The sequence below is a fragment of the Nerophis ophidion genome, linkage group LG11 (assembly GCF_033978795.1).
Source record: "Nerophis ophidion isolate RoL-2023_Sa linkage group LG11, RoL_Noph_v1.0, whole genome shotgun sequence".
Classification (NCBI taxonomy): domain Eukaryota; kingdom Metazoa; phylum Chordata; class Actinopteri; order Syngnathiformes; family Syngnathidae; genus Nerophis; species Nerophis ophidion.
The window spans coordinates 55,507,314-55,534,477 of NC_084621.1; the positions used below are offsets into that span (position 1 = coordinate 55,507,314).

At 38.7% G+C, this 27,164-nt stretch overlaps 2 protein-coding genes across 3 annotated transcripts in view; both read left to right on the forward strand.

Moving 5' to 3' along the window:
• LOC133562270 (cholecystokinin-like) overlaps positions 1-27,164 on the forward strand; it is a 292,686-nt gene that overhangs the window by 129,708 nt on the left and 135,814 nt on the right. The window lies entirely within an intron of this gene.
• trak1a (trafficking protein, kinesin binding 1a) overlaps positions 1-27,164 on the forward strand; it is an 84,782-nt gene that overhangs the window by 13,057 nt on the left and 44,561 nt on the right. The window contains exons 2-3 of the mRNA XM_061916289.1: positions 4,479-4,834; positions 22,949-23,143. Coding sequence (XP_061772273.1) covers positions 4,801-4,834; positions 22,949-23,143 — 229 coding nt within the window. The 5' untranslated portion in view covers positions 4,479-4,800. The remainder of the gene's footprint in view (positions 1-4,478; positions 4,835-22,948; positions 23,144-27,164) is intronic.

A 27,164-nucleotide genomic window follows, 5' to 3' on the forward strand; every position in this document is an offset into this window, starting at 1 on the left:
GGCAAATAAATCAACCTTTTTCTTTTACCACTTTTTTTTTACGTTAAATATATCAATCAATCAATCAATGTTTATTTATATAGCTCTAAATCACAAATGTCTCAAAGGACTGTACAAACCATTACGACTACGACATCCTCGGAAGAACCCACAAAAGGGCAAGGAAAACTCACACCCAGTGGGCAGGGAGAATTCACATCCAGTGGGACGCCAGTGACAATGCTGACTATGAGAAACCTTGGAGAGGACCTCAAATGTGGGCAAACGATTTATATTTATTATTTAAGTTAGGACTAAAGTTAAAGTTTTCGTTGTATATTAGTGCGACCCACCCTCCCCTTTTAAGGGGACGGGCAATATGCGCATTCGTATAGTGAGGACGAGATGCCTCATTTATCACAAAAAAGTCGTCTGGTTTAAGCCAGGTTCCGCTAAGACCGATGACGTTAAGGTTGTTGTCTCTAATGACCTCATTAACTAATAACGTTTTGGGAGACAAAGATCTGATGTTTAGAAAGCCCATATTATATCAATTTACAACACCGATAATTTAAAAGTGTACTTTTTGTTAGGCCGCAGTTAGAGATTTTAGTTACAGTAAGTGCCTTGTTTAAAAAGAATTCAACATGTAAAAACATAAATTACGCAATAGGACACAGTGGCGCCCCCTTGCGTCATTCATTGCAATGACAAGAGTGAAAGTGGTTGAAATTGAGGCGATAATACTTCCTGAATTTTTTTTTTACTCGTATTTTTATATTTTATTTTTTATCTACCCCTTGTTCATGTGTATATTCCTCTTCCCATTTACTCCAAGGCAAGCTATTTTATATACAAAACATTAATAAAAATAAATATCAGAACCAATGTGATGTTGCAGAAGTTCCATCGTGAAAAAAAATTCAAGTCCAATAAGTGACGTAGTCTTTGCGCTTGCGTGGACCGATGGTGTCTTCCAGTACTTATCTTATAGTGACACTAGGTCCAACAAAAATGACGACCTGACACCCACAATGCATTGCAAAATCACGTGTCCTGTCGAGCGCTATATAAATATAATTCACTTCACTTCACATCACAATCTGGTTGAATAGCCCTGGTCTATAGGGTTGCAATTGAATAAGGGGAAGAATCGTTCATTTCCATCCCAGTGTTATATTGAGCAGACCAATGGTGCATTTATCATGTCATTTTAACATAATTGTTATCAGATTGTCCTTTTTTAAAAAAGCTCCACCGATGCACATCGAAGGGTGCCCCATTTTGCTTTCAATCAATCAATCAATCAATCAATCAATCAATCAATCAATCAATCAATCAATCAATCAATCGATGTTATTTATGTAGCCCTAAATCACAAGTGTCTCAAACGGCTGCACAAACCACAACGACATCCTCGGTAGAGCCCACGTAAGGGCAAGGAAAAATTCACCACAGTGGGACGTCGACAATGATGACTATGAGAAACCTTGGAGAGGACTGCATATGTGGGCAGGCCAACCCCCCCAGGGGACCTAAAGCAATGGATGTCGAGTGGATCTAACATGATATTGTGAAAGTCCAATCCATAGTGGATCTAACATAACCTTGAGAATCCAGTCCAAAGTGGATTCAATATAGTAGCGAGAGTCCCATCCAAAGTGGAGCCTGCAGGAAACCATCCCAAGCGGAGGCGGATCAGCAGCGCAGAGATGTCCCCAACCGATACACAGGCAAGCGGTCCATCCTGGGTCCCGAATCTGGACGAGCGGTCCATTCTGGGTCTTGACTCTGGACAGCCAGTACTTCATCCATGGCCACCGGACCGGTGGGGACACAGGAGAAAAAGAAAAGAAACAGCAGATCAACTGGTCTAAAAAGGGGGTCTATTTAAAGGCTAGAGTATACAAATAAGTTTTAAGATGAGATTTAAATGCTTCTACTGTGGTAGCATCTCAAACTGTTACCGGGAGGGCATTCCAGAGTACTGGCGCCCAAATGGAAAACGCTTTATAGCCCGCAGACTTTTTTTGGGCTCTGGGAATCACTAATAAGCCGTAGTCCTTTGAACGCAGATTTCTTTCTGGGACATATGGTACAATACAATCGGCAAGATAGTTTGGAGCTGGACTGTGTAGTATTTTATATGTAAGTAGTAAAACCTTAAAGTCACATCTTAAGTGCACAGGAAGCCAGTGCAGGTGAGCCAGTATAGGCGTAATATGATCAAACTTTCTTGTTCTTGTCAAAAGTTTAGCAGCCGCATTTTGTACCAACTGTAATTGTTTAATGCTAGACATGGGGAGACCTGAAAATAATACGTTGCAGTAATCGAGACGAGATGTAACAAACGCATGGATAATGATCTCAGCGTTGTTAGTGGACAAAGTAGACCGAATTTTAGCGATGTTACGGATAAGAAAGAAGGCTGTTTTAGTAACGCTTTTAATGTGTGACTCAAACGAGAGAGTTGGGTCGAAGATAATACCCAGATTCTTTAATGAGTCACCTTGTTTCATTGTTTGGTTGTCAAATGTTAAAGTTGTATTATTAAATATCGGTTGGTGTCTAGCAGGACCGATAATCAGCATTTCCGTGTTTTTGTCGTTGAGTTGCAAAAGGTTGGCGGACATCCATTGTTTAATTTCATTAAGAGACGCCTACAGCTGACTACAATCCGGCGTGTTGGTCATCTTTAGGGGCATGTAGAGTTGGGTGTCATCAGCATAACAGTGAAAGCTAACACCGTATTTGCGGCAGCATGTAGATGCTGAAGAGTGCAGGGCCAAGGACCGAACCCTGGGGAACTCCACACGTTACGTTAACATAGTCCGAGGTCACATTGTTATGGGAAACGCATTGCATCCTGTCAGTAAGATAAGAGTTAAACCAAGACAGGGCTAAGTCTAACATACCAATTCGTGTTTTGATACGCTCTAATAAAATATTATGATCGACGGTATCGAAAGCCGCGCTAAGATCAAGGAGCAGCAACATAGATGACGCATCAGAATCCATCGTTAGCAATAGATCATTGGTCATTTTTGCGAGGGCTGTCTCCTTAGAGTGATTTGCCCTGAAACCGGATTGAAAGGTTTCGCATAGATTGTTAGATGCTAAGTGTTCATTTAGTTGCTCTGCAACATTTTTTTCGAGGATTTTCATAATAAAGGGAAGGTGAGACACCAGTCGGTAGTTTACCATGAGGTCAGGCTCGAAGTTAGTTCTTTTAAGGAGAGGATGAATAACCACTTTTTTGAATGCTAGGGGCACAGTGCCGGAGGAAAGTGATACGTTTATAATATTTAGCACTGATGGACCTAATGATACAAAGAGCTCCTTGATAAGTTTCCCAAGAAGTGGGTCAAGTAAGCATGTTGTTTGTTTTATTCCATTTACACGTTGTAACAATTCTTCTAATGTTATTTTATCAAAACGAGAGAAACTATTTTGGAGGGCAGTATCCGCCGTATATACAGTCGTATCTGTGTTAATAGAACCCAGTTGTGGCTGGGACGCATTGTCTTTAATCTCCTTTCTAATGAGTTAAATTTTCTTCTTAAAGAAATTCATAAAGTCATCTGCCGAGTGGGTGGAGCTACTGGAAGGAGTCCCTTGTTGGGTTAGCGATGCTACTGTACGAAACACAAATTTAGGATAATTTTTATTAAGGCGGATGAGATTTGAGTAATATTTAGCTTTAGCTAAGGTAAGCATGCGTTTATAAGTTATTAAACTATCACTCACTGCTTGATGGTAAACCTCAAGTTTAGTCGTGCGCCATTTGCGTTCCAGCTATCTACATGATCATTTCCGAGCTCTATTTTCTTCTGTAAACCATGGGGTATGCCTTTTTGGAGCATTTTTTTTAACTTTAGCCGTGCTATACTATCAATGGTTTCGCGCAGGGCGTTGTTAAAATTGTTAGTGAGGTTATCAATAGAGCCCACATACGTACTTTGGGAATGGTGCCATTACCGAGGGCAGTAGGCCAGCAAGAGTTGTCATTGTGGCTTTGAGATTTGAATATTCTTTAATTCATTTAACATAAACCTTTTACATAAATTATTATTGAAAATGACAATTGAACCCCACATTTATAGTTGTTTGCATCGTAGTATGTACTGTTAACAAGGAATCTATTATGTTTTGGTGTGCAATGTGCGACATCTCAGTGTCAAATGACAGCAGAACCACCAGGTCAGTATGACACTCTCTCCAGTAGACCTTTGCTGTAGAAAGTTGTCACAATGTTCATAATGTTGAAATAGGGGCAATAGTAAATGATTAAGCCAGTGATACAGTATTTAGAAATTTAGAGTGAGCAGTTTTCTCCTTTGTACCATTACAATGAATCGGTTCAGTCACTGTTTTTGATACAGTTTGTCATCACCAGCAACAATGTTTATTCAGCTGAATGTGCTTGTATACATGGTATTGACACGTTCTGATCTAAAATGCATTAAAGTTAACTGTCTCATTTGTCCTTTCTCTTTCAGGTATAAAGAAGGTCATGGTCGTCTGCTCCAATCTAATGTCAAGCACATCTAGGTCATCATAACTTCTTCAGGTTTGTGCATGACTTGTCCTGCCTTAGCCTGGTAGCCCCTCAGTGCCAAGCTGGAGCGGAAGACTCCGCCTACGCACACCTGTTCCTGCACCAATACCCCTCCCCCAGAACAACTGTCTGACCACACAGCCCACCTTCTAAGCCCAGGAACCCTATTAACCAACAAGGAGGAGGAGGAGGAGGAGGAGGAGAAGGAGCAAACAGAGGAATATGTCAGTGAAGCAGAGCTGCAAGCTTCTCTAGATGGGTTCATGGTCAGCTTCAGAGATGCAGAGACCATTACTGGTAAATGCATGTTTATTTTTTTTACACCCACTGGACCAAACATACTACAGTCCATTCGGCATCACTAAATCAGCAATTGATGAATGTTTATGTATTATAACAGTTATAAATGTTTCCATTTGTATGCATTATTGCAGTGGTTCTCAACCTTTTTTCAGTGATGTACCCCCTGTGAACATTTTTTAAGTTAAAGTACCCGCTAATCAGTGCAAAGCATTTTTGGTTGAAAAAAAGAGATAAAGAAGTAGAATACAGCACTATGTCATCAGTTACTGATTTATTAAATTGTATAAAAGTGCAAAATATTGCTCATTTGTAGTGGTCTTTCTTGAACGATTTGGAAAAAAATATATAAAAATAACTAAAAACTTGTTGAAATATAAACAAGTGATTCAATCATAAATAAAGATTTCTACACATAGAATTAATCATCAACTTAAAGTGTCCTCTTTGGGGATTGTAATAGAGATCCATCTGGATTCATTAACTTAATTCTAAACATTTCTTCACAAAAAAAGAAATCTTTAACATCAATATTTATGGAACATGTCCACAAAAAAAATCTAGCTGTGAACACTGAATATTGCATTGTTGCATTTCTTTTCACAGTTTATGAATTTACATTCATAGTTTGTTGAAGTATTATTCCATGAATATATTTATAAAGGATTTTTAAATTGTTACTATTTTTAGAATATTTAAAAAAAAATCTCACGTACCCCTTGGCATACCTACAAGTACCCCCAGGGGTACGCGTACCCCCATTTGAGAACCACTGCATTGATGTATTACTGAAGTTAAATATTTGGGTGCTATGAAGACTACTCGCTCACAGGCTGAGAGGCATGTATTGTGAGAAAATCTCCCTCAATGTGACCCTTTCACATCCTGTCACTAAAGATACACCAGGGGACTTCAGCCAGCAATGTTACTCAGCTTCCATTCTCTAATTTTCCTAGTACCTCATCATTCCATGCCCTGAAGTAAAATAATTGCACTGTTTTTTGCACCAAATGCTTTAGAGCATGCAGGGCTCTTAGTCATTCTTAACTCTTGCAGAAGATTTGAAATAAATAGCTGTGGACCAGGAATCTGATTATTATAGTTTAGTGGACCACATTGTCCTGACCAAGCTGCACCTCAGCAAGTTTTATTTGTTAATATAGACCACAAAGGTTTGCTTATACACACAAACAACCGGAAAAGACCCTCCCAGGTGTGCAAAAGATTACCATGAGCTAAGTTCCTCTCATTATTAGAAACAACATGGTCCCTTATATAAGCACAGATTTTTAGCTTATTGTTTACCACTTCATATTCATACTACATTTAGGGCCTGCAAATGCATATTTCAAGGAAAAAAACAACACATTCTTTTTTACTTTTCACAGCTTTGCGCTACAATTTGAAGCATGTCGCTTTCCCACATTTTTCTTAAAGATAAATAGTGGAGTGATTGTTTTAGTTTCTTACATCATATAAAACATTAATTTTAGGTTACTTAAAGACTACACAAAATGGTTGTCTATCAGGCTGTGACCAGAGTGGATGCCTACCCTTCACCAAAAGTCTGTTGGATTAGGCTTCAGCATGACTCGGAACAGGAAAATTAATAGTGGTCGAAAATTTATGAATATTACAAACAGAGTAGTACCTCAACTTACAAGCTTAATTAGTTCTGTAATGAAGCTATTTACTCCAAACACATGTATTTAAAATCGATATCTCCCTAAAAATTTATTGAAATCAATTGCTCCGCTCCAAAAAAAAAAAAAGCACAATTTTAGCATGTAAAATGCCTTTGAAAAATAAAAACACATTTTTAGATAATAAATATTGTTTAAAAACAATACAAGAGAATATAGTACAAATTACAGTAGTTTTATCAAATAAAATAATAATAATAATGTACAGCATTTTTGGGCTGTGGACTTCTACAGTATCTAATTTTACCAGCTTCTACGGCAAACACACCATCAGCAGCTTTTCTATATTTTCATGGATAAATATTTAATACATTATTTTAACACTCTTGGCTGGAGTTGGCAACACACTTTGTCATATTTTCGATTATTTATTGCTTTAATTCAATGAATATCATTCATTTCCTCTCAACACAATCATTCATACTCACGTTCTCCCTTACCATGGTTGGAAAAACAAAGTTATGTTGGAAAAGCAAAGTTGTGTCTGTAACTATAAGTTAAAGCTAGCGAGTAAGACATGGAGTTCATTGTGACATTTCTTATACCAACTACTTGGCCTTGGCGATATATCGATTTTATCAATATATTTGAGTTTTTTGTTGAAATTTAATTCTTTTTTTTCTCTCTCCTCATGCTCCGGCATACTTTTTGCCCTCCAGGAGCTTCCGTAGCTTGTGCCGTCCCCTTACTTCCTTAGCCTCACACAAAGAAAAAAACATGGATAAAGCTAACGACAGCGAGACGTTTGTTCCAAAGAAAAGAAAAGTTTACTTTGGTTTTATGGCAACAGGCGTGGAGCAAGTGACTGCACGTTGCAAAGTTTGTTTCAAAAAGGCAGCACCACAACAAAATTATTCCAGCATCTAAACTGAAGCTCCCAGCCCAGTGTGGGAAATGCAAGTCTTTACGAGGCGAACAAGATGCAACAACAAACAAACTACGAGCTAAAACTCACCTTACTATGTTGGAATTATTTACACAAGGTATGTATGATGGGGAGCATGGTTGCACAGTGGTTAGTGTGTGCCTCACTATACGAAGGTTCTAGGTTCAATCTTTCTGTTTGGAGTTATTCCGGGTACTCTGGCTTCCATCACCTACAAAGACATGCACCTGGGGATAGGTTAACAGGCAACACTAAATTGGCCCTAGTGTGTGAATGGCCCTAGTGTGTGAATGTGAGTGTGAATGTTGTTTGTCTATCTGTGTTGGCCCTGTGATGAGGTGGCCCCTTGTCCAGGGTGTACACCGCCTTCCGCCCGGGTGCGTCTGGGATAGGCTCCAGCACCACCCGCGTTCCTGAGCCAACCTACCATGAATTGATTAACGTGGACCCCGACTTAAACAAGTTGAACAACTTATTCGGGTGTTACCATTTAGTGGTCAATTGTACGGAATATGTGCTGAACTGTGCAATCTACTAATAAAAGTTTCAATTAATCAATCAATCAATCAATGAGAGGGACAAGCGGTAGAAAAAATCGGATGGATGGATAATGACGCCATGTATGATGAGAAAGAAGCACAATACGGAGAGCAATCACTAATGCAGTTACTCTGCACAGTACCAAGATGTGTGAATGAAAAAGCAATGTTTAGTTTATCCACTTACTAAAACATACTATGGTATTTTCAATGTTTTATTCCATTATTAATTTGGATACAATGTATAATACTACATTTTTTTAACGCACATTTTATTCAAGACAGAAGTTTCAAGTTTGCACTTGATTTATCTCAATGTTATCTCAATTAGAATTTTGCCAAGAGTAAGATGCAGCATATGCAGTATCATTTCAAACTACTAGTTTTTTATTAACTAAAAGGAAGGCATTTTTGAATAATCTTTGTCATTTGTATTCAATGGTTTCTTTAAAAAGTAGGAGGGAAAAAAATCGTAAATCCAATTTTTTTAGAAACAATCTGAGATGTTATTTTTAGGCCATATCGCCCAGGCTGACCAACCACAAGCATGTAAAATGTCAGCGAAAACGCGGAAATTTTAACCGATTTTAAACATTTATTTTTGCATCATAATTTCACTTCCGCGTATTTTAATACAATATTGTATTGTGTAAGGACAGGAATCGAAAAAGTAGTCTCAAAAGATGGAGCTAATAGTTTTAATGACATTCTGACTTTGATTTCTTATTGGCAATCAAGCAGTATTTAATCTGTGGCTTCTCAGCGCAACAACAACACCGAAAAGGTATCCCAACAAAACCCGTCCAACCAGAACTCTAAACAATAACAAAGGTTCTATGGGTGAATTATGTAAACCCACTACTATATCAAAAAACAGGTTTGAAGCAAAATTTGTTGAATGGTCGCCTCAGACGCAGGTACTCACTGTTCCTCTTGCCTCAAGGCCGCTCTGAATTGCAGGACAGTGAGACAACAGGGATGCCAAAACAAGCTCGCTAAATATCATTTTGTTAGCATCACATAGCTATTTACTTGCTTTTGTTCTCCAAGCCACAATGTTGACAGCTTTCTACTTTGCTTTTAATCATATTTGGATGATTACAATCCGAACATTGTTAGTACCGATTCAGTTGTAGTTTTAGAGCATGGGTTTCAAACTCTGGCCCGTGGGCAAAATTTGGCCCGCCGTGTAATTTAATTTGGCCATTGAGGCAATATCAATTTAACATTCGAGCTGGCCCGCTGGTATTATACACACCCCTGCTGTAACACCGCAAATTCTTATACTTGCCAACCCTCACCATTTTCCCGGGAGATTCCCGAAGTTCAGTGCCCCTCCTGAAAATCTCCCGAGCCATCTATTTTCCCCAATTTCTCCCGATTTCCACCCAGCCAACAATATTGGGGGCGGGCCTTAAAGGCACTGCCTTTAGCGTCCTCCACAACCTGTCGTCCACGTCCGCTTTTCCTCCATGTAAACAGCGGGCCTGCCTAGTCTCATAATATATGCGGCTTTTACACACAGACACAAGTAAATGCAAGGCATACTTGGTCAACAGCCAAAGGTGGCCTTATAAACAACTTTAACACTGTCACAAATATGCACCACACTGTGAACCCACACCAAACAAGAATGACAAACACGTTTCAGGAGAACATCCGAAACACCGTAACACAAGTTAAACACAACAGAACAAATAACCATAACCCCTTGCAGCACTAACTCTCCCGGGACGCAACAGAATACACCCCCCCGCCCCCAACCCCGCCCACCTCAGCCCCCCATGCACTTTCTCTTGCCACTTCAAGGCTTGAATGTTTGATTCATTCCTTATTGTTATTTTATTTTCAAATGTATTATTAGCCTGTTGAAAAGGTTTTTTTTGATAATTACCTCAGCAGGCTGCAAATACAAAAGAGGCATTGAATTTTTATTTAAATTTTTTTTGATATGCCATTGATATTTTTTTATTATTATTATTAATATTATTATTGGAAACTTGATTTTGCATGTTACTTTAAAGTGATATAAGCCTTGCTTGTTCAATATTCAATGCAAAACTTGTTTGGGTCCCTATTAAAAGGTTCATTTGTTCAACCTTGGCCCGCGACTTTGTTCAGTTTTAAATTTTGGCCCACTCTGTATTTGAGTTTGACACCCCTGTTCTAGAGCATTTATTAGTAGCCAGCGAAAAGGTATATTTTTGACGTGACCGATGTAAACAGGTCACAACACTGAAAGTATATTACCTGAGGGGGCATAGCTACAGGATAGGGTTGCTAAATGTGAATTATTTTCTGAGTTATTTGTATGGATGTTATAAAATTTTACATTATGTTTTAAATTCTAATATTTTTTGGTAAATTTTGACTTAAAAAAACACAAAATTAGTGGTACATTACATGGGACATGCAAGTGTCAAAAAGACTGCCAAAAGTGGTTGGAAGATGAGAATACATCTAAATAAAAAATATTGTAGAAATGCACACAATTGCAGGAAATGTAATCTTGATTTCCAAAGTTGCTTTCGGGCTTGCATGGCAGCACTTTGTATCAATAGAAATATTCCTGTTTTGTTTTCATTAGTTTTCCTCTTTTTTTCTCAAAGGGCGCTCACATGCCTGCAACTAATTGCGGGAATGCTTACTCAAAGTTTTGCTTGAAACCAATAGCATATCAATTAGGCGAGAGACAACTTTTATTTCAAAACTTAAATGGAGGTATCGCTGTACAGTTAATGCAGTTATGCAATTTTACTTTTAATAATAGATTACATTTCAGATGGATTGTGCTGATGAGACAAAAGCACATTGAGCAATTGTTTACAGTTTGTAGTGATTATCTTGCCCGACCCTAGAACCATTACATTCAACTATAAGAATAATAATCATAATAATATAATTTATTATAGCTATAATTATAAAAAAAATATGAAAGAAAAAGCTCAACTGTTGATACTAAAAACTAAAAATAACTATTTTTTTTGTTGCTGTTTTGCAGCAAAATAATGTACATCAAAGCAGCATTCTCTTTCCAAATCATGTTTTAAGTAGTAAAAGTTTGGGGACCCTGTGCTATAGTATTCACACAATAATCTGCCTTTATAGAAAACATTTTCTGGCATTGTATGGTACTTGCTGCCACCCAATGGTGTTTTGGCAAAATAATACACAGTGTACACACACATTTAGCATCTTTCACCCCCTCCTGTGGCCCTTTACTGTATTGTGTGCTGCTTTGACACTCAGTGTTTCTGCTTGTTTGTTTTCCTCACAAGTGGAAACAAAAACATTTGTGTTGAGTGTGAATAATTTCTGTCAGTTTGGAGGATGAAAGAACACAAAGAGCTAAATAGTGTTGAAGATTGCTATTGAATGAGTGTCTCAGTGTGGGCTTGATTCTCCGTGGTAACCAGCCAAAAGTGATGTAAAGAGTTGATTAACATTGTGGAGTATAATTAAAAGGGAGGCGGGGAGGGATCAAGAACAAACGGGGAAGACAGAGGACTTCAGGGTGACAGTTATGTAAGTAAACAAATTCCAAACTACTGAGCTTATTTGCCAACTCGAAAACCAATCAAATCTTCAGAACACAGTAGATGTCGTTTATATAATGTTGGAGAAGTTGGTTCTCCCTTTGCGTTACTACAGACACACACAAAGCTAAGAAACGTCGTATTGAAACTGTTGGTACTTTAAGACTATTTTAAAATTGCAACACACCTAAACTGCGTATTGCTATGTGTCCTTGCACAATTATTTCTATTATTTTGTATGTGTTGACCATGAAGCAATGGAATTAATCTGAAGTACTGTATATTTAATTTGCAATTATGATGCAAAATTTGTCACGAAACAATGTGTACAAAGCAGGCTAAAAAAATTACCCATACAAAAGCTTGTAAAACATAAACCAGTTAAACCTTTTTAATCTAATCTAAATATTATAACTTTTAGTTCTTCTTCTGGGTTCTCTTGGGTGCTAAACATGTTTCATGTTTTCAAGGTTTGAGAAGTTCAGGAATTTTGAATTACGTCCTTCAACATTATCAACAAAAAGCACAATTTTAATTATTTTTTTTTTTCTCCCGAGTAGTTTTTAGCCTTGTACATTCTTGGTCAGTACTCTAGAGCCAAACCCCACACAGTGGACAGCGTGTGCAATTTATAAAATAGCGCGTACTATTAGTGGGTGTGTTGCATGTAATTTACTAAGTGGTACAGTCCGCCCTATTTAAATAAGGATTTTGCGTGTACTACACAGGGTATTACCACCTAGATGTTGTCATGCACTGCACATTCATGTTATCATACTCCTAACTGTGGTGTTTTGCTATGTTTTCAAACATGCAGTAAACATTTACCACTTTTTATGGACATTTAAGAAGCAGTCCTGCAGTGTATCTACAATGAAACTACTTGTTTTGTTTTGTTTTTACTGCTGAGATTGTGTTCATTTGTGAGAGGCTGTATTTAAGACACAACCAAATGCATACATAAATAAGTTTGTTTTCTTTCGTAAAGGAAAATTATATATAATATATATTCTATGTGAAAAGAAACTTGCGTCATTAAAAAAATATTAAAGGACCCTAACGCATCAATTTCATTTGTTTTAATCAGCCCTTAAATCCTCAAGCAGCTATAAAATTATAAAACGTTGCTGTATAGACGCTGTATCTAATATCTTATTTCATACCATCCGAAATGTTGACACACGCCTAGGACGGCGGATTCTCGTCTGTCCATTGTCTGTCTATGCAGCACAAGTACTGACACTGCGGCCGTGTGTGGAATTGTCAGTTTGCACGTCCCTCCGATACGTGCAAAATAAAAAGCAAAATAGTGCTTGCAAAACAATGATGAGTGTTGACGGATCACATTGCGCATGCTAAATAATAATATTTGCATCTTCTCCCAGTATTGTGGGTGTTTTGATGATCAACATATATTTTGCATATTAATGAAGACGGACACAAAATGACTTGCATGCCTCATTTTACTCACTTAACAGACGCAATCCACTTTGCACACGTTTAATAGATCAGCTTTGCTTGTGCTATCAGATTTGCACATGTTTTAGTACCCGCAAACTTTTAGTAAATCAGGCCCAAAGTATGTACAGTTGTCCCTCGCCACATCGCGCCTCAAGTATCGCATATTTCTAGAGATATATATATTTTTAAAGAATATTCTTCTACTTACGGTCCAAAATTAAGCATTTTAAGCATGAACATTACTAAATAAAGTAAAAATATCAAGCTTATAGCGTAGATTTTAGATGCAAACCGATATCATCTGATACCTGTTTTTTTTGCTGGTATCAATATCAGATCGGAACACCTTTAATTCCTGCCATCTCCCTTGATGTTTACATATGGTTGGTATGTGCAAAAAATTCATTATACTATGTTGCAGCCAGGCATTTACTGTTTATTTTATTTTTATTTTTTTATTTGCCCTGGTTATGTCTGTCAATGCAACATGTTGAGGCTAAGCCAACTATTTAAATTGGGTTCCCATTTTTCCAGCACAGAAGCAGCACTAGTAGTGCCAGAAGCACAAGCAGTATATGTGTAAAAGCTTTGTGTTGTATGTGCACATAGTGTAGGGAGTCGGCAGAGTCCAGCTGAGGGGGAGAAGAGAGCTAGTGGGGCGGTCCATGAGGTTCTCGTCATTGGCATGTCAAGCATGGCGAACCAGTTTGGCTCAGCTCTCTTTTTCCTCTTCACTCCTCCCTCTCCCTTTAACTCCCTGTGTCTCTTTCCAGCCAGTGCCGTCCTCTAACTTTCAGCCACTGTGCTTCCTGTCTCACCCTCCCAGCGTTCTTTCTTTCTCTCTTCCTTTCTCCCACCTTGTAGTTTGTCGTGTCCTTGCCCTCGCCCTGCCTGATTTGTGGAAAATGTGATAGGTGAAGGGCACAAGGTTCTTGTTCGGGCGTCAGGCAACATGAGTGAGTACATTGTTGTGTTTTGTTTGGTTTTAAACAGCTGTATGGTGAGCTTCATGTCCGACAAATGGACGGTTTGAGTCTTTGACTGTACTATGAAACCCTGTCTTCTCCTTGTTTGTCTCCTTATATCTCTGGCTGAGACTTTGTTTACTCTCTTTTTAAACTTAAACCCCTGTAAATACCCACAAAACCTGTATACATCTTGTTTTTTTAAAGGACTGGTAAAATTACATGTTGTACTGGAAGTTGCAAAATCTTTGAAAATGTTTTAAAGCTTGCATTTAATGAATTGAACCTACAAGGGAGAAGTTGTCATTGAAAGTTGTATGAATGAGAAGCCCTGTACTGTAGTGCTTTATGGAAGGTAGCCATGATCAACTCCAAGGGGTTTAAATGTGTTCCCAAACACTTTATAATGTGTATTACACCAACATAACTTATAGTAGACTTAAATCTAGTAAATTTTTTTCATTCATGTTTTCTCATTTTAAATGTCACTTCATTGATGCAATAAATAATTCAGCAAATAAGATTAAATCAGTCCATGTATGTATATATGTACTGTATGTATGTATATATGTATATATGTGTGTATATAGACACATATATATATAAATATATATATGTGTGTCTATATATACACACTTATATGTATCTATATATAAATATGCACATATATATATATATATATATATATATATATATATATATATACATATATATAAATATATACACATACATATGTGTATACATATATACGTATATATGTTTACTGAAAAAAGGAAAACAATAATGAATAGCAGCAACAGTATCAATAGCAGTAACACAAATAACATCAACACAAGTAAGTAAAAGTATTAAACAACAACAAAGAGAGTTGTTGTCACTTCTCATTTCATTCATCCATTGATAAAAAAAAACAAAAAAAAACAGTAACAGTCGCAGTGGGTTACTTTTGCATTGCATCGCATAAACTTAACAACCACACTGTAGCCATTATTTACCACAAGTTAGAAATAAAATTAAGGAAGTAGTCTTTGATGAAAAAGCATTGAGCCACATTAGTATGTTTGCATGTTATAAATGTGTCTTAATAAATTAATGTTTTAATGTTCATGTGCTTAAATCTAACATTAATGTTAAGAAATGAGAAATAACCATTTATTATTGTTGTCATGTCTGATAGTTTCACATGTTTTTGTCTATTAGATTATGCAGAGTATATAGTTTACATTATTTATAGAGAATTGCCGACTCCACCAGATTTAACATCCATTTCATTTACACGTGTAGTTTCTTCTGTTATGTTGCAGTGTTTATTGCTCTGACAGTGGACTATTCTTACGTTTGAACTTGAACTTTTCTTCTCTTAGTGGCTGAAAGCTGCTGCTAATATTGGTACGACCCTACAGTTGGTCCTTTTTTTTTTTGCACACACTGTACTGTGTACACATACGAAAGGACAGTTTCCTCTCAAGCTTGGCCCAACGTGACCTTTAATATACAGTACATCTGAAAAGTATTCACAGCTATTCACTTTTTCCACATTTTCTTATGTTACAGCCTTATTCCAAATTGGAACAAATCCATTTTACCCTAAAAAAATGTACACACAATACCCAATAATGACAATGTAAAAGGTATTAAAATGTTTTTTGGGGAAAATGTATTAAAAATAGGAATTTACATGTACATAAGTATTCACAGCCTTTGCTCAATATTTTGTTTATGGACCTTTGGCAGCAATTATAGCCCCTAGTCTTTTTGAATATGATGCCACAAGTTTGGCACATCTATCTTTGGGCAGTTTTGGCCATTCCTGTTTGGAGCACATCTCAAGCTTCATCAAGTTGGATGAGAAGCATTGGTTTTCATCCAGAATGTCTCTGAAACAGTGAAGCATTTTGAATATTTTTCGGATGCACTGTATGTATATGTAGATATTAGGGATGTTCCGATCAGGGTTTTATGCTGCCGATTCTGATACCGATCTTCCATGAGTGAAACTGGCCGATGCCAACACTGATACAGATCGCATTTATCAAATGTCAATTTTTCAATGCAGTATATTTATGGTGAGTGTTATTAACAACTTGAGAATATCAACACAATGTTCAAACTAATTAATTTTGCTATTTTATTACATACAATTGTTTGATCATATTTTTTTCTTTTTTATCATCATTTCTTTTTATACCTTTCATGAAAAGGCATATATACAAGCTATGTACAGTAGACACTTTCATTGTTTTTTTGGTTTCTTCTACATTTCCATGATTAAAAAGGAGCACATGGAATAATAATATTCTTATACTGTATTTATCTGCCCCCTTTTTAACACAAATTATTTTAGATTACTTTTTAACTGTTCCCTCCACCAATATCCTAACTCAAATAAAATCAATCACAATAAAATCAATAGCTCACTAGAAAATATTTAAATAATTTGTTTTTTGTCCTCGAAGTCCCCCAGTGCCCATAAAATTATTTCCTGATTTTGTGAACATGAAAATAAAAGTCTAAATTTCATTAAGCAGTTATTTCTTGTGTTGTTTCAAAATAGCTTAGTGATTAGCATGTTTGCTCCTGGCTTGCTTTAATCTGTGAAACATGTTCAGATTTGTTCTCCAGTGATATTTGATAATGATGATACTTAAGATACTAAGGGATGTAGTCACAATGGATGTGATTATATTAACTAAAATGGTAGCCGCCTCTCTCAGTCAAGATTCATTATGTCTTTTTACTAAACATATTTTCCTTTTAGGTATAATACTGTAGATTGATGGTTATTATGTAAAAACACCTCCATCTTTTATACTTCAAGTTCAAACTTGTCTGAAACCAGTTTTTACCAATTCTAAACATACGTTACAAGCTAAATAGGGCTGCCTTTATGGATTAATCTCGCAATTGACTAATCTATTGATTAGTTTGTTCATTTAAATTTAGTAATTGGACAAAACACTCTATAGCCTCAATATGTATTGAAGAGAAAATTGTTGAAATAAACAAAGATTGTTCTACCTGCAATAACTTTCAATTATTTTTCTAATAAATGCACACCATCAATATTGAAATTGCACTTTTAAAATATGTGCATTAGTAAAAATAATAATTGAAAGAAAAAAAATGTTCACACAGCTCTTGAGACCCACACACCACCATTCCACTATGTGCTTTATAACAGCAACTAAGCAAAAAAACATGTCCTTATATTTAAAGTTCCAGGGACTCCATACGGTCCGGATTTTATCAATTTTTATCAGTTACAATCAATAAAGGATTAATCAAACCAACAGAATATAAATCAAAGCTTTTTTTGTAATTAAATTGATCGATTTTATTTATTAATTGCTGCACCCCTAAAGCTAAAGCATATAGCTTAGTGTAGAAATTAGGAGATTCCTTAAACATGCACTTTTATTTTTAGACCAGGTGAATCAGTAATTCAATTAAAATAATTTGTCCTCTCCAATTCTTCAAAAATAAACTGCATCAGATACTTGAAAGTTCATTGTTGTTGTTTTTTGTTTAGCAATAAGCTTGTTGCTGTTAAGATAAGTCGTTTATGAGTGTGACCAAAAGGCTGTGGATCTTATTTCCCAAACCGACTTAAATTCAACAAGTCGAGTTGATGCCCATGTGTTAAATTTTGTTCATATCCGACCACATCGCATTCGACCACCCCTTTTCTGAATCTTCAGACTGGCACATTCATGTTCTCTTGAGCAGAGGGACCTTGTGGGCACTGCAGTGTCTCAATTAATGCGATAGTAATGATAGTTTTGATAATCGAGTAATTTATCACTTAGTTTGTTGATTAATCGAGTAATCAGATAAAATGCATTTTACAGCCTCAATGCATATTTTAGGGAAAATAGTTCAAACACATTTTTAAAAATGTGCTTGCCTGTAACTTCATTATTTTAACCCAATGCACTTTTAACATATGTGCATGAATAAAAAAAAAAAAAAATACTACAACTGCTTACGACCGTGCAGAAACTACGCCTGCATACTTAAAGCTCTGAGCACTCCATTGAGTCCGGATTTGATACATTTTTATTAGTTACACTTAAAATTTAACGATATAAACACTATTAATGATTACCACGGTAAAACTCTTGACTGTTCGTATTACTGTTTTAAATTCAATTGATCAAAAATCTGCGATTGATAACTGCACTTAAAAAACTGATAAACTTACGGTCTGCCTGGTGCCAGCTCGCTATCTTGAATGCTAACTTGAAAACAAGAGAAATTAACATATTTTCCCATTAATAAACAACATTCAGCCATGTGTAAAAACATACAAACGACATACTCTAAACTTATATAAATACATTGCTTTCTGAGCAACTAAGATATTCAACTGTGCTCATTGAACCTACAATCTGTGCTCTCCTAGAACAGAGTAATCGTTCTATACTCAGAGGAATACAAGGCTTAGGTGTTTTTTTGGAGCATTCAAGGACCGCTGAACAGAGTGGAACGCCTCAAGGCCCGCCACAACTAATACGTATGATATTTGATTTCTCACCTACTTTAAAAAAAAATACATCTTAAAATTCTGCAGTACAACCAGTATTTAAAACAATAAAGTTTAGCCATTCAAACAGCTTTATTAGTATATCAGTATGGTCCAATTTTTAAAGCCTAGGTTGGTTAACATTTTTAAGGATTCATCAGCAGCTGTGGGCATGTTTGTATGTTTCCTGAACTCAACACAGTCACTCATTCAGTCTGAATGAGGCGACTGTGAGAGACAGCATTGTTAGAGAGACACAGACAGACCCAAGTGAAGAAACCCTGACAGCAGAGAATGGGCAGAAATAGTGGTAGAGGGAAACAAAAGATATTTGCAATTATGTTTATTAGGAGTGTGGGAAAAAATCGATTCTAATACGAATCGAATTGAATACGTTGTGCGATTCAGAATCGATTCCCATTTTTTTAAAATCGTTTAAAAAAAATATATATAAATATATATATATTTTTTTATCAATCCAACAAAACAATACACAGCAATACCATAACAATGCAATCCAATTCCAAATCCAAACCTGACCAAGCAACACTCAGAACTGCAATAAACAGAGCAATTGAGGAGACAGAAACATGACACAAAACAAACCAAAAGTAGTGAAACAAAAATGAATATTATCAACAACAGTATCAACATTAGTTATAATTTCAGCATAGCAGTGATTAAAAATCCCTCATTGACAATTTCATTAGACATTTATAAAAAACCTCGACGCACAGCAAAGGCTCTGGAACCAGTTCTCTCGAGAGGGACTGGACCCTCTTCCACTCTGGCGTTGCCGACAGTGAGAGGCGACGGGCTGGGGTGGCAATTCTCGTTGCCCCCCGGCTCAAAGCCTGCACGTTTGAGTTCAACCCAGTGGACGAGAGGGTAGCTTCCCTTCGCCTTCGGGTGGGGGGACGGGTCCTGACTGTTGTTTGTGCTTACGCACCAAACAGTAGTTCAGAATACCCACCCTTGTTGGGTACACTCGAGGGAGTACTGGAAAGTGCTCCCCCGGGTGATTCCCTTGTCCTATTGGGGGACTTCAACGCTCATGTTGGCAACGACAGTGAAACCTGGAGAGGCGTGATTGGGAAGAATGGTCGCCCGGATCTCAACCCGAGTGGTGTTTTGTTATTGGACTTTTGTGCTCGTCACGGATTGTCCATAACAAACACCATGTTCAAACATAAGGGTGTCCATATGTGCACTTGGCACCAGGACACCCTAGGCCGCAGTTCCATGATTGACTTTGTAGTCGTGTCATCGGATTTGCGGCCTCATGTTCTGGACACTCGGGTGAAGAGAGGGGCGGAGCTTTCTACCGATCACCACCTGGTGGTGAGTTGGCTGCGATGGTGGGGGAGGATGCCGGACAGACCTGGCAGGCCCAAACGCATTGTGAGGGTCTGCTGGGAACGTCTGGCAGAGTCTCCTGTCAGAGAGAGTTTCAATTCACACCTCCGGGAGAACTTTGAACATGTCACGAGGGAGGTGCGGGACATTGAGTCCGAGTGGACCATGTTCCGAACCTCTATTGTCGAGGCGGCTGATTGGAGCTGTGGCCGCAAGGTTGTTGGTGCCTGCCGTGGCGGTAATCCCAGAACCCGTTGGTGGACACCAGCAGTGAGGGATGCTGTCAAGCTGAAGAAGGAGTCCTATCGGGTTCTTTTGGCTCATAGGACTCTGGAGGCAGTGGACGGGTACCGACGGGCCAAGCGGTGTGCAGCTTTAGCGGTAGCGGAGGCAAAAACTCGGACATGGGAAGAGTTCGGGGAAGCCATGGAAAACGACTTCCGGACGGCTTCGAAGCGATTCTGGACCACCATACGCCGCCTCAGGAAGGGGAAGCAGTGCACTATCAACACCGTGTATGGTGCGGATGGTGTTCTGCTGACTTCGACTGCGGATGTTGTGGATCGGTGGAGGGAATACTTCGAAGACCTCCTCAATCCCACCAACACGTCTTCCTTTGAGGAAGCGGTGCCTGGGGAATCTGTGGTGGACTCTCCTATTTCTGGGGCTGAGGTCGCTGAGGTAGTTAAAAAGCTCCTCTGAGATCCGCCCGGAGTTCCTTAAGGCTCTGGATGCTGTGGGGCTGTCTTGGTTGACAAGACTTTGCAGCATCGCGTGGACATCGAGGGCGGTACCTCTGGATTGGCAGACCGGGGTGGTGGTCCCTCTCTTTAAGAAGGGGGACCGGAGGGTGTGTTCCAACTATCGTGGGATCACACTCCTCAGCCTTGCCGGTAAGGTTTATTCAGGTGTACTGGAGAGGAGGCTACGCCGGATAGTCGAACCTCGGATTCAGGAGGAACAGTGTGGTTTTCGTCCTGGTCGTGGAACCGTGGACCAGCTCTATACTCTCGGCAGGGTTCTTGAGGGTGCATGGGAGTTTGCCCAACCAGTCTACATGTGCTTTGTGGACTTGGAGAAGGCATTCGACCGTGTCCCTCGGGAAGTCCTGTGGGGAGTGCTCAGAGAGTATGGGGTACCGGACTGTCTTATTGTGGTAGTCCGCTCCCTGTATGATCAGTGCCAGAGCTTGGTCCGCATTGCTGGCAGTAAGTCGGACACGTTTCCAGTGAGGGTTGGACTCCGCCAAGGCTGTCCTTTGTCACCGATTCTGTTCATAACTTTTATGGACATAATTTCTAGGCGCAGCCAAGGCGTTGAGGAGATCCGGTTTGGTGGCCACGGGATTAGATCTCTGCTTTTTGCAGATGATGTAGTCCTGATGGCTTCATCTGGCTGGGATCTTCAGCTCTCACTGGATCGGTTCGCAGCCGAGTGTGAAGCGACCGGAATGAGAATCAGCACCTCCAAGTCCGAGTCCATGGTTCTCGCCCGGAAAAGGGTGGAGTGCCATCTCCGGGTTGGGGAGGAGACCCTGCCCCAAGTGGAGGAGTTCAAGTACCTAGGAGTCTTGTTCACGAGTGGGGGAAGAGTGGATCGTGAGATCGACAGGCGGATCGGTGCGGCGTCTTCAGTAATGCGGACGTTGTATCGATCCGTTGTGGTGAAGAAAGAGCTGAGCCAGAAGGCAAAGCTCTCAATTTACCGGTCGATCTACGTTCCCATCCTCACCTATGGTCATGAGCTTTGGGTCATGACCGAAAGGATAAGATCACGGGTACAAGCGGCCGAAATGAGTTTCCTCCGCCGGGTGGCGGGGCTCTCCCTTAGAGATAGGGTGAGAAGCTCTGCCATCCGGGAGGAGCTCAACGTAAAGCCGCTGCTCCTCCACATCGAGAGGAGCCAGATGAGGTGGTTCGGGCATCTGGTCAGGATGCCACCCGAATGCCTCCCTAGGGAGGTGTTTAGGGCACGTCCAGCTGGTAGGAGGCCACGGGGAAGACCCAGGACACGTTGGGAAGACTATGTCTCCCGGCTGGCCTGGGAACGCCTCGGGATCCCCCGGGAAGAGCTAGACGAAGTGGCTGGAGAGAGGGAAGTCTGGGCTTCCCTGCTTAGGCTGCTGCCCCCGCGACCCGACCTCGGATAAGCGGAAGATGATGGATGGGATGGATGGATTTATAAAAAAAAAAAAGAAAAATAGTGTCACAGTGGCTTACACTTGCATCGCATCTCATAAGCTTGACAACACACTGTGTCCAATGTTTTCACAAAGATAAAATAAGTCATATTTTTGGTTTGTTTAATAGTTAAAACAAATTTACGTTATTGCAATCAGTTGATAAAAAATTTCCTTTACAATTATAAAAGCTTTTAAAAAAAAATCTACTACTCTGCTAGCATGTCAGCAGACTGGGATAGATCCTGCTGAAATCCTATGTATTGAATGAATACAGAATCGCTTTGAATCGGAAAAATATCGTTTTTGAATCGAGAATCGAATTGAATTGAATTGGAAAAAAATCGATATGTTATGGAATCGTGACCCCAAGAATAGATATTGAATCGAATCGTGGGACACCCAAAGATTCGCAGCCCTAATGTTTATATAGTGCTTTCAGCGCCACATTTCTTGATACAAAAGCACATCAGTAAAAATACACCACTGAACAGATTGTAAAAAGATGCACTAACTGGGAGGTTAGTTTTTCAACACACAACACAATTTTTTCTGCATTTAGGATTCAGCTGAACACTATAATAGGCTGAATTAAAATAACTTTTATTAGCTTTGTAAAAAAAAAGATCCTATTTTAATAGTCCTCTTACCATGATCAAATACAGTGTGCTTAAATTAACCATATTTTATGTTATAAAAGTTATAGTGTAGGAACTAGTTGTGTTTCCTTAACTGTATGAGTCACATGACTAGAAACTTGGTCTGAAGAGATATTTATGGAACTTAACCATTCCCTCTTTTTACCCCTAGAGGGCAGACTGTATTTTCTTTTGTAGCGCTTCACTCACTGTAAGTGCACTGCAGAATATTAACCAGGACACTTTGTCGCAGCCACAATTTCACCATTTAAATGAAGTCATTGTTAAAGAAAAACCTCACATTTTGTATCTTTGCGTCTGTGCAGATGTGTGTAACAATACTGACCTGCCGGAGCTTGAGATTATTAGCCTTCTGGAGGAACAGCTGCCTGTCTACAAGTTGAGGGCCGACACCATCTTGGGCTACGAGCAAGATGACTGGCTGCATACACCTCTGGTGGACTCCAGCTCTGCCCTCGACCTGACGACTGAACAGACAGAGGAGACCCTCAAGTACTTCTGTAAGTTCTTCACTTTAAAAAAAAAAAAAAAGTTACAATATTCCTACTTTCTTTGTATTATTATTAAATTTGGGCATTGTTTGAAATTAGACAATTATATAGGGCTGGGCAATATTGGCTTTTATTAATATTGCAATATTTTTATGCCACATTGCGATATACGATATATCTTACGATATTTTGCCTTGGCCTTGAATGAACACTTGATGCATATAATCACAGCAGTATGATGATTCTATGTGTGTACATTAGAACATTCTTCTTCATACTGCATTCAGAGAGGGAAATCACAACTAAGTCAATTGACCAAAACTGTATTTATTAAACACTCTTCATTCTCTCACGGATGACTTTTTAAATGAAAGAACAAATTAACAGTGTTGCTACCTTTTTGTAGTAACACTTCTGCTGCATACTTTGCATATTGCTGTTGTCTACTGAATATGTTCCCACTTGAAGCCAAACCACCGCCAGATGATGGATCCCCTGCTCTTTATTTTGGGCATTTATTGTTCTTCCTCCATTGGTGATAAGTTTTGCACCATCTTTCTCTTGTATTGTCACAAGCTCCGCTCCGCTCTGCTAGTACGACCTGCCTCAGCTAACGTTAGCCATGCTGCTACCTCTCTGGTCGGCGAGAGCTATGACGCTAGACGCGCGAGAGTATGTGACGTATGTACAAAGGCGGGCTTGTTTTATGTATCTGTCAGAATGAGAGACGAGGAGAAGTGAGAAACGCCTGTTGTGCCCGCAGCTAAAAGCAACTCGACTAAGCTCTCGGCGAGAGCATATGACGCTAGACGCGCGACAGTATGTGACGTATATAAGAAGGCGGGCTTGTTTATGTCTCTGTGAGAAGGAGAGACGAGAAGCAGTGATAAACGGCAGTAATGTAATGCACACAGCTTAAGGCAACGGTGTGTGAACATATTTTGATAAAGTCATTTTCTATATCGCACAGAGACAAACCTGCGATATATCGTTTATATCGATATATTGCCCGGCCCTACAAATATAACAACCATATGATTGCCAGTTGTTGTGATATTGTACGCATACTTGCCAACCCTCCCGATTTTCCTGGGAGACTCCCGAATTTCAGTGCCCCTCCCAAAAATCTCCTGGGGCAACCATTCTCCTGACTTTCTCCCGCTTTCCACCCGGACAACAATATTGGGGGCGTGCCTTAATGGCACTGACTTTAACGTCCTCCACAACCTGTCATCACGTACGCTTTTCCTCCATACAAACTGCTTGCCGGCCAAGTCACATAATGTATGCGGCTTTTACACACAAGCAATGAGGGTGGCAATATGAACAACTTTAACACTGTTACAAATATGTGCCACACTGTGAACCCACACAAAACAAGAATTACAAACACATTTTGCGATAACATCCGCACCATAACACAACATAAACACAACAGAACAAATCCCCAAAACCCTTGCAGCACTAACTCTTCTGGGACGCTACAATGTACACACCCCGCTACCACCAAAACCAGCCCCCCTCAACTCACCCTCCCCACCACCACCACCTCAACTCTGCCGCCCCCATCTTTCAAATTCGGAGGTCTACAGGTTGGCAAGTATGATTGTACGCAGGCACTATTTCATATATCAAATCCTGTTTTCTCTTCTGAAGCTCTGTTTTTTATGCTGGTTGATGCACTGCTGCAGTCCGAGCACACAACTTTACTTGCTTTATTTTACTCTGTCCATTTAACTGCCACTGAATACTTTTCCTCAATCAATTTTTTTTATCTGATAATGATTTACACTTCTATTCTTTAAAGATTGCATATTCACATCTGGGATGTCGTACATCAGCTGCTGTATGCCAGGAATTGGTATATAATATATATATATATATATATATATATATATATATATATATATATATATATATATATATATATATATATATATAATACCAATTTAATCTTTTTTTTGTATCTCCTATTATTCATCCAAAACTCTAAATTTTTCTTAGCAATTTAGTTCAATTTGATGATATCCCGCCACTGTCCTCTTCCACCTCGATCAAGTCACATATCAGAGTATGCCTTACCGGCAAATGATTTAAGTTGATACGTTCATGAATCCTAGCAATGACAGCGTGTGTGCGTCTTGTTGGTTCATATTTTTTTTGTGCTTTCTCTGATTGATTAGATTTAGGCTGAAATTATTTATATTCTATCGGTAATTGCAAGCCACCAGAAAGGACCAAAAAATATAATCATGAAAAAAAAAATAGCATTTTGATTGGGGAAATATAAGCGTTACAAATGTCGAATGTGGCATGAAAGGGTTGAATTACTTGACTGTCAAGCGCAAAGCGTTGGGTTTGACAGCGGTGAAGATATTAATGGTCTGTGGCAGGCACTCTCTGCGCATGTCTGCATTTGTATTATCAGTCTGCTCTTGTTGTACGTATGCATGCCTTGCCTATAAAACATTAATGTGCACATACACAAATGAACCTTCAAACCAGTAAAAAAAAATTAAGATCTTATACATTATTTAGTTAACAGGTCTATTTGAACAGTGACTCAGGGTGAACAAGTGCCTCTATAATTAGCTCAGACATCTTATAAATGGCATCTTCTCATAAGTGTAACCCAATCTTACAGGCCCATACTTACTTGGGGAGATTGGTGCTGTCTTTTTTGTGTTTGTCCAGAAGGGAGCAGACTACATTTGTTGTGGGTTGTCTTTCTTGTTGGAATCATGTTGCTTTAAGCAGATGGTCAGATATCAACGCACCCGTGTCAGTTTGCTTGAACACTGATGATTAGTATCTGTTTCATTCTGCCATTCAACCACCTTGACCTTCCATTTCTTTCATTTATCTGAATCAAGCAAAGTATAATGTCCAGATTTAATTCCACTCATAAATGGCAATATTTGAATAATGATGAGTGAATTCCATATTTTTCTCTACCTCAAGAAGTGTGCAAACCTTTTGAAAGTATATTTTAACCACATCAAAATGATTTGAAATGCATGTCCATGCAGAAAATTCTTATTAGAAACATGTGAAGTAGAATCAAACGGTGTCACATTTCAATGCCCTTGTTGCTTAATGTCCCGTCCGGTTGCAGACTGAACACTTGGCGAGGAAACAAGCAATCAAGTAGAACTCAGAGCAGCCTCTAGGCAATGTTGAAATTTTCCATGCCAACAAAGCAAGTGTCTCTGATAGAAAACGCTCAAATGTAAAGTAAGGTTGCACTTTTCAAAATGTGCTAGCTTAATGCTAATTTACATTCAATTTGCCACATACATGCTACTGATTAGCGATTTTACACTCAAAATTTGGTAATGAAAATGCACGTTACAATCAAACAACTATTGTGTAATAAGTGCAATACTTACAGCTTGCTTTTTGACTCGGGGGCCGCATTGGGTTAAAATATTTTGGCCGGGAGCCAGGCTGTGTATATGCATGTACGTCTGTACAGTATGTAGTATGTATGTATGTACAAACCCCATTTCCATATGATTTGGGAAATTGTGTTAAATGTAAATATAAACGGAATACAATGATTTGCAAATCATTTTCAACCCATATTCAGTTAAATATGCTTCAAAGACAACGTATTTGATTTTCAAAACTTATAAGCGTTTTTTTTTTTGCAAATCATTAACTTTAGAATTTCATGCCAGCAACACATGACAAAGAAGTTGGCAAATGTGGCAATAAATACTAATTAAGTTGAGGAATGATCATCAAACACTTATTTGGAACATCCCACAGGTCTGCAGGCTAATTGGGAACAAGTGGGTGCCATGATTGGGTATAAAAGCAGCTTCCATGAAATGCTAAGTAATTCACAAACAAGGATGGGGAGAGGGTCACCTATTTGTAAGCAAATTATTTAACAGTTTAAGAACAACATTTCTCAACGAGCTATTGCAAGGAATATAGGGATTTTACCATCTACGGTCCGTAAAATCATCAAAAGGTTCAGAGAATCTGGAGAAATCACTGCACGTAAGTGATGATATCACGGACC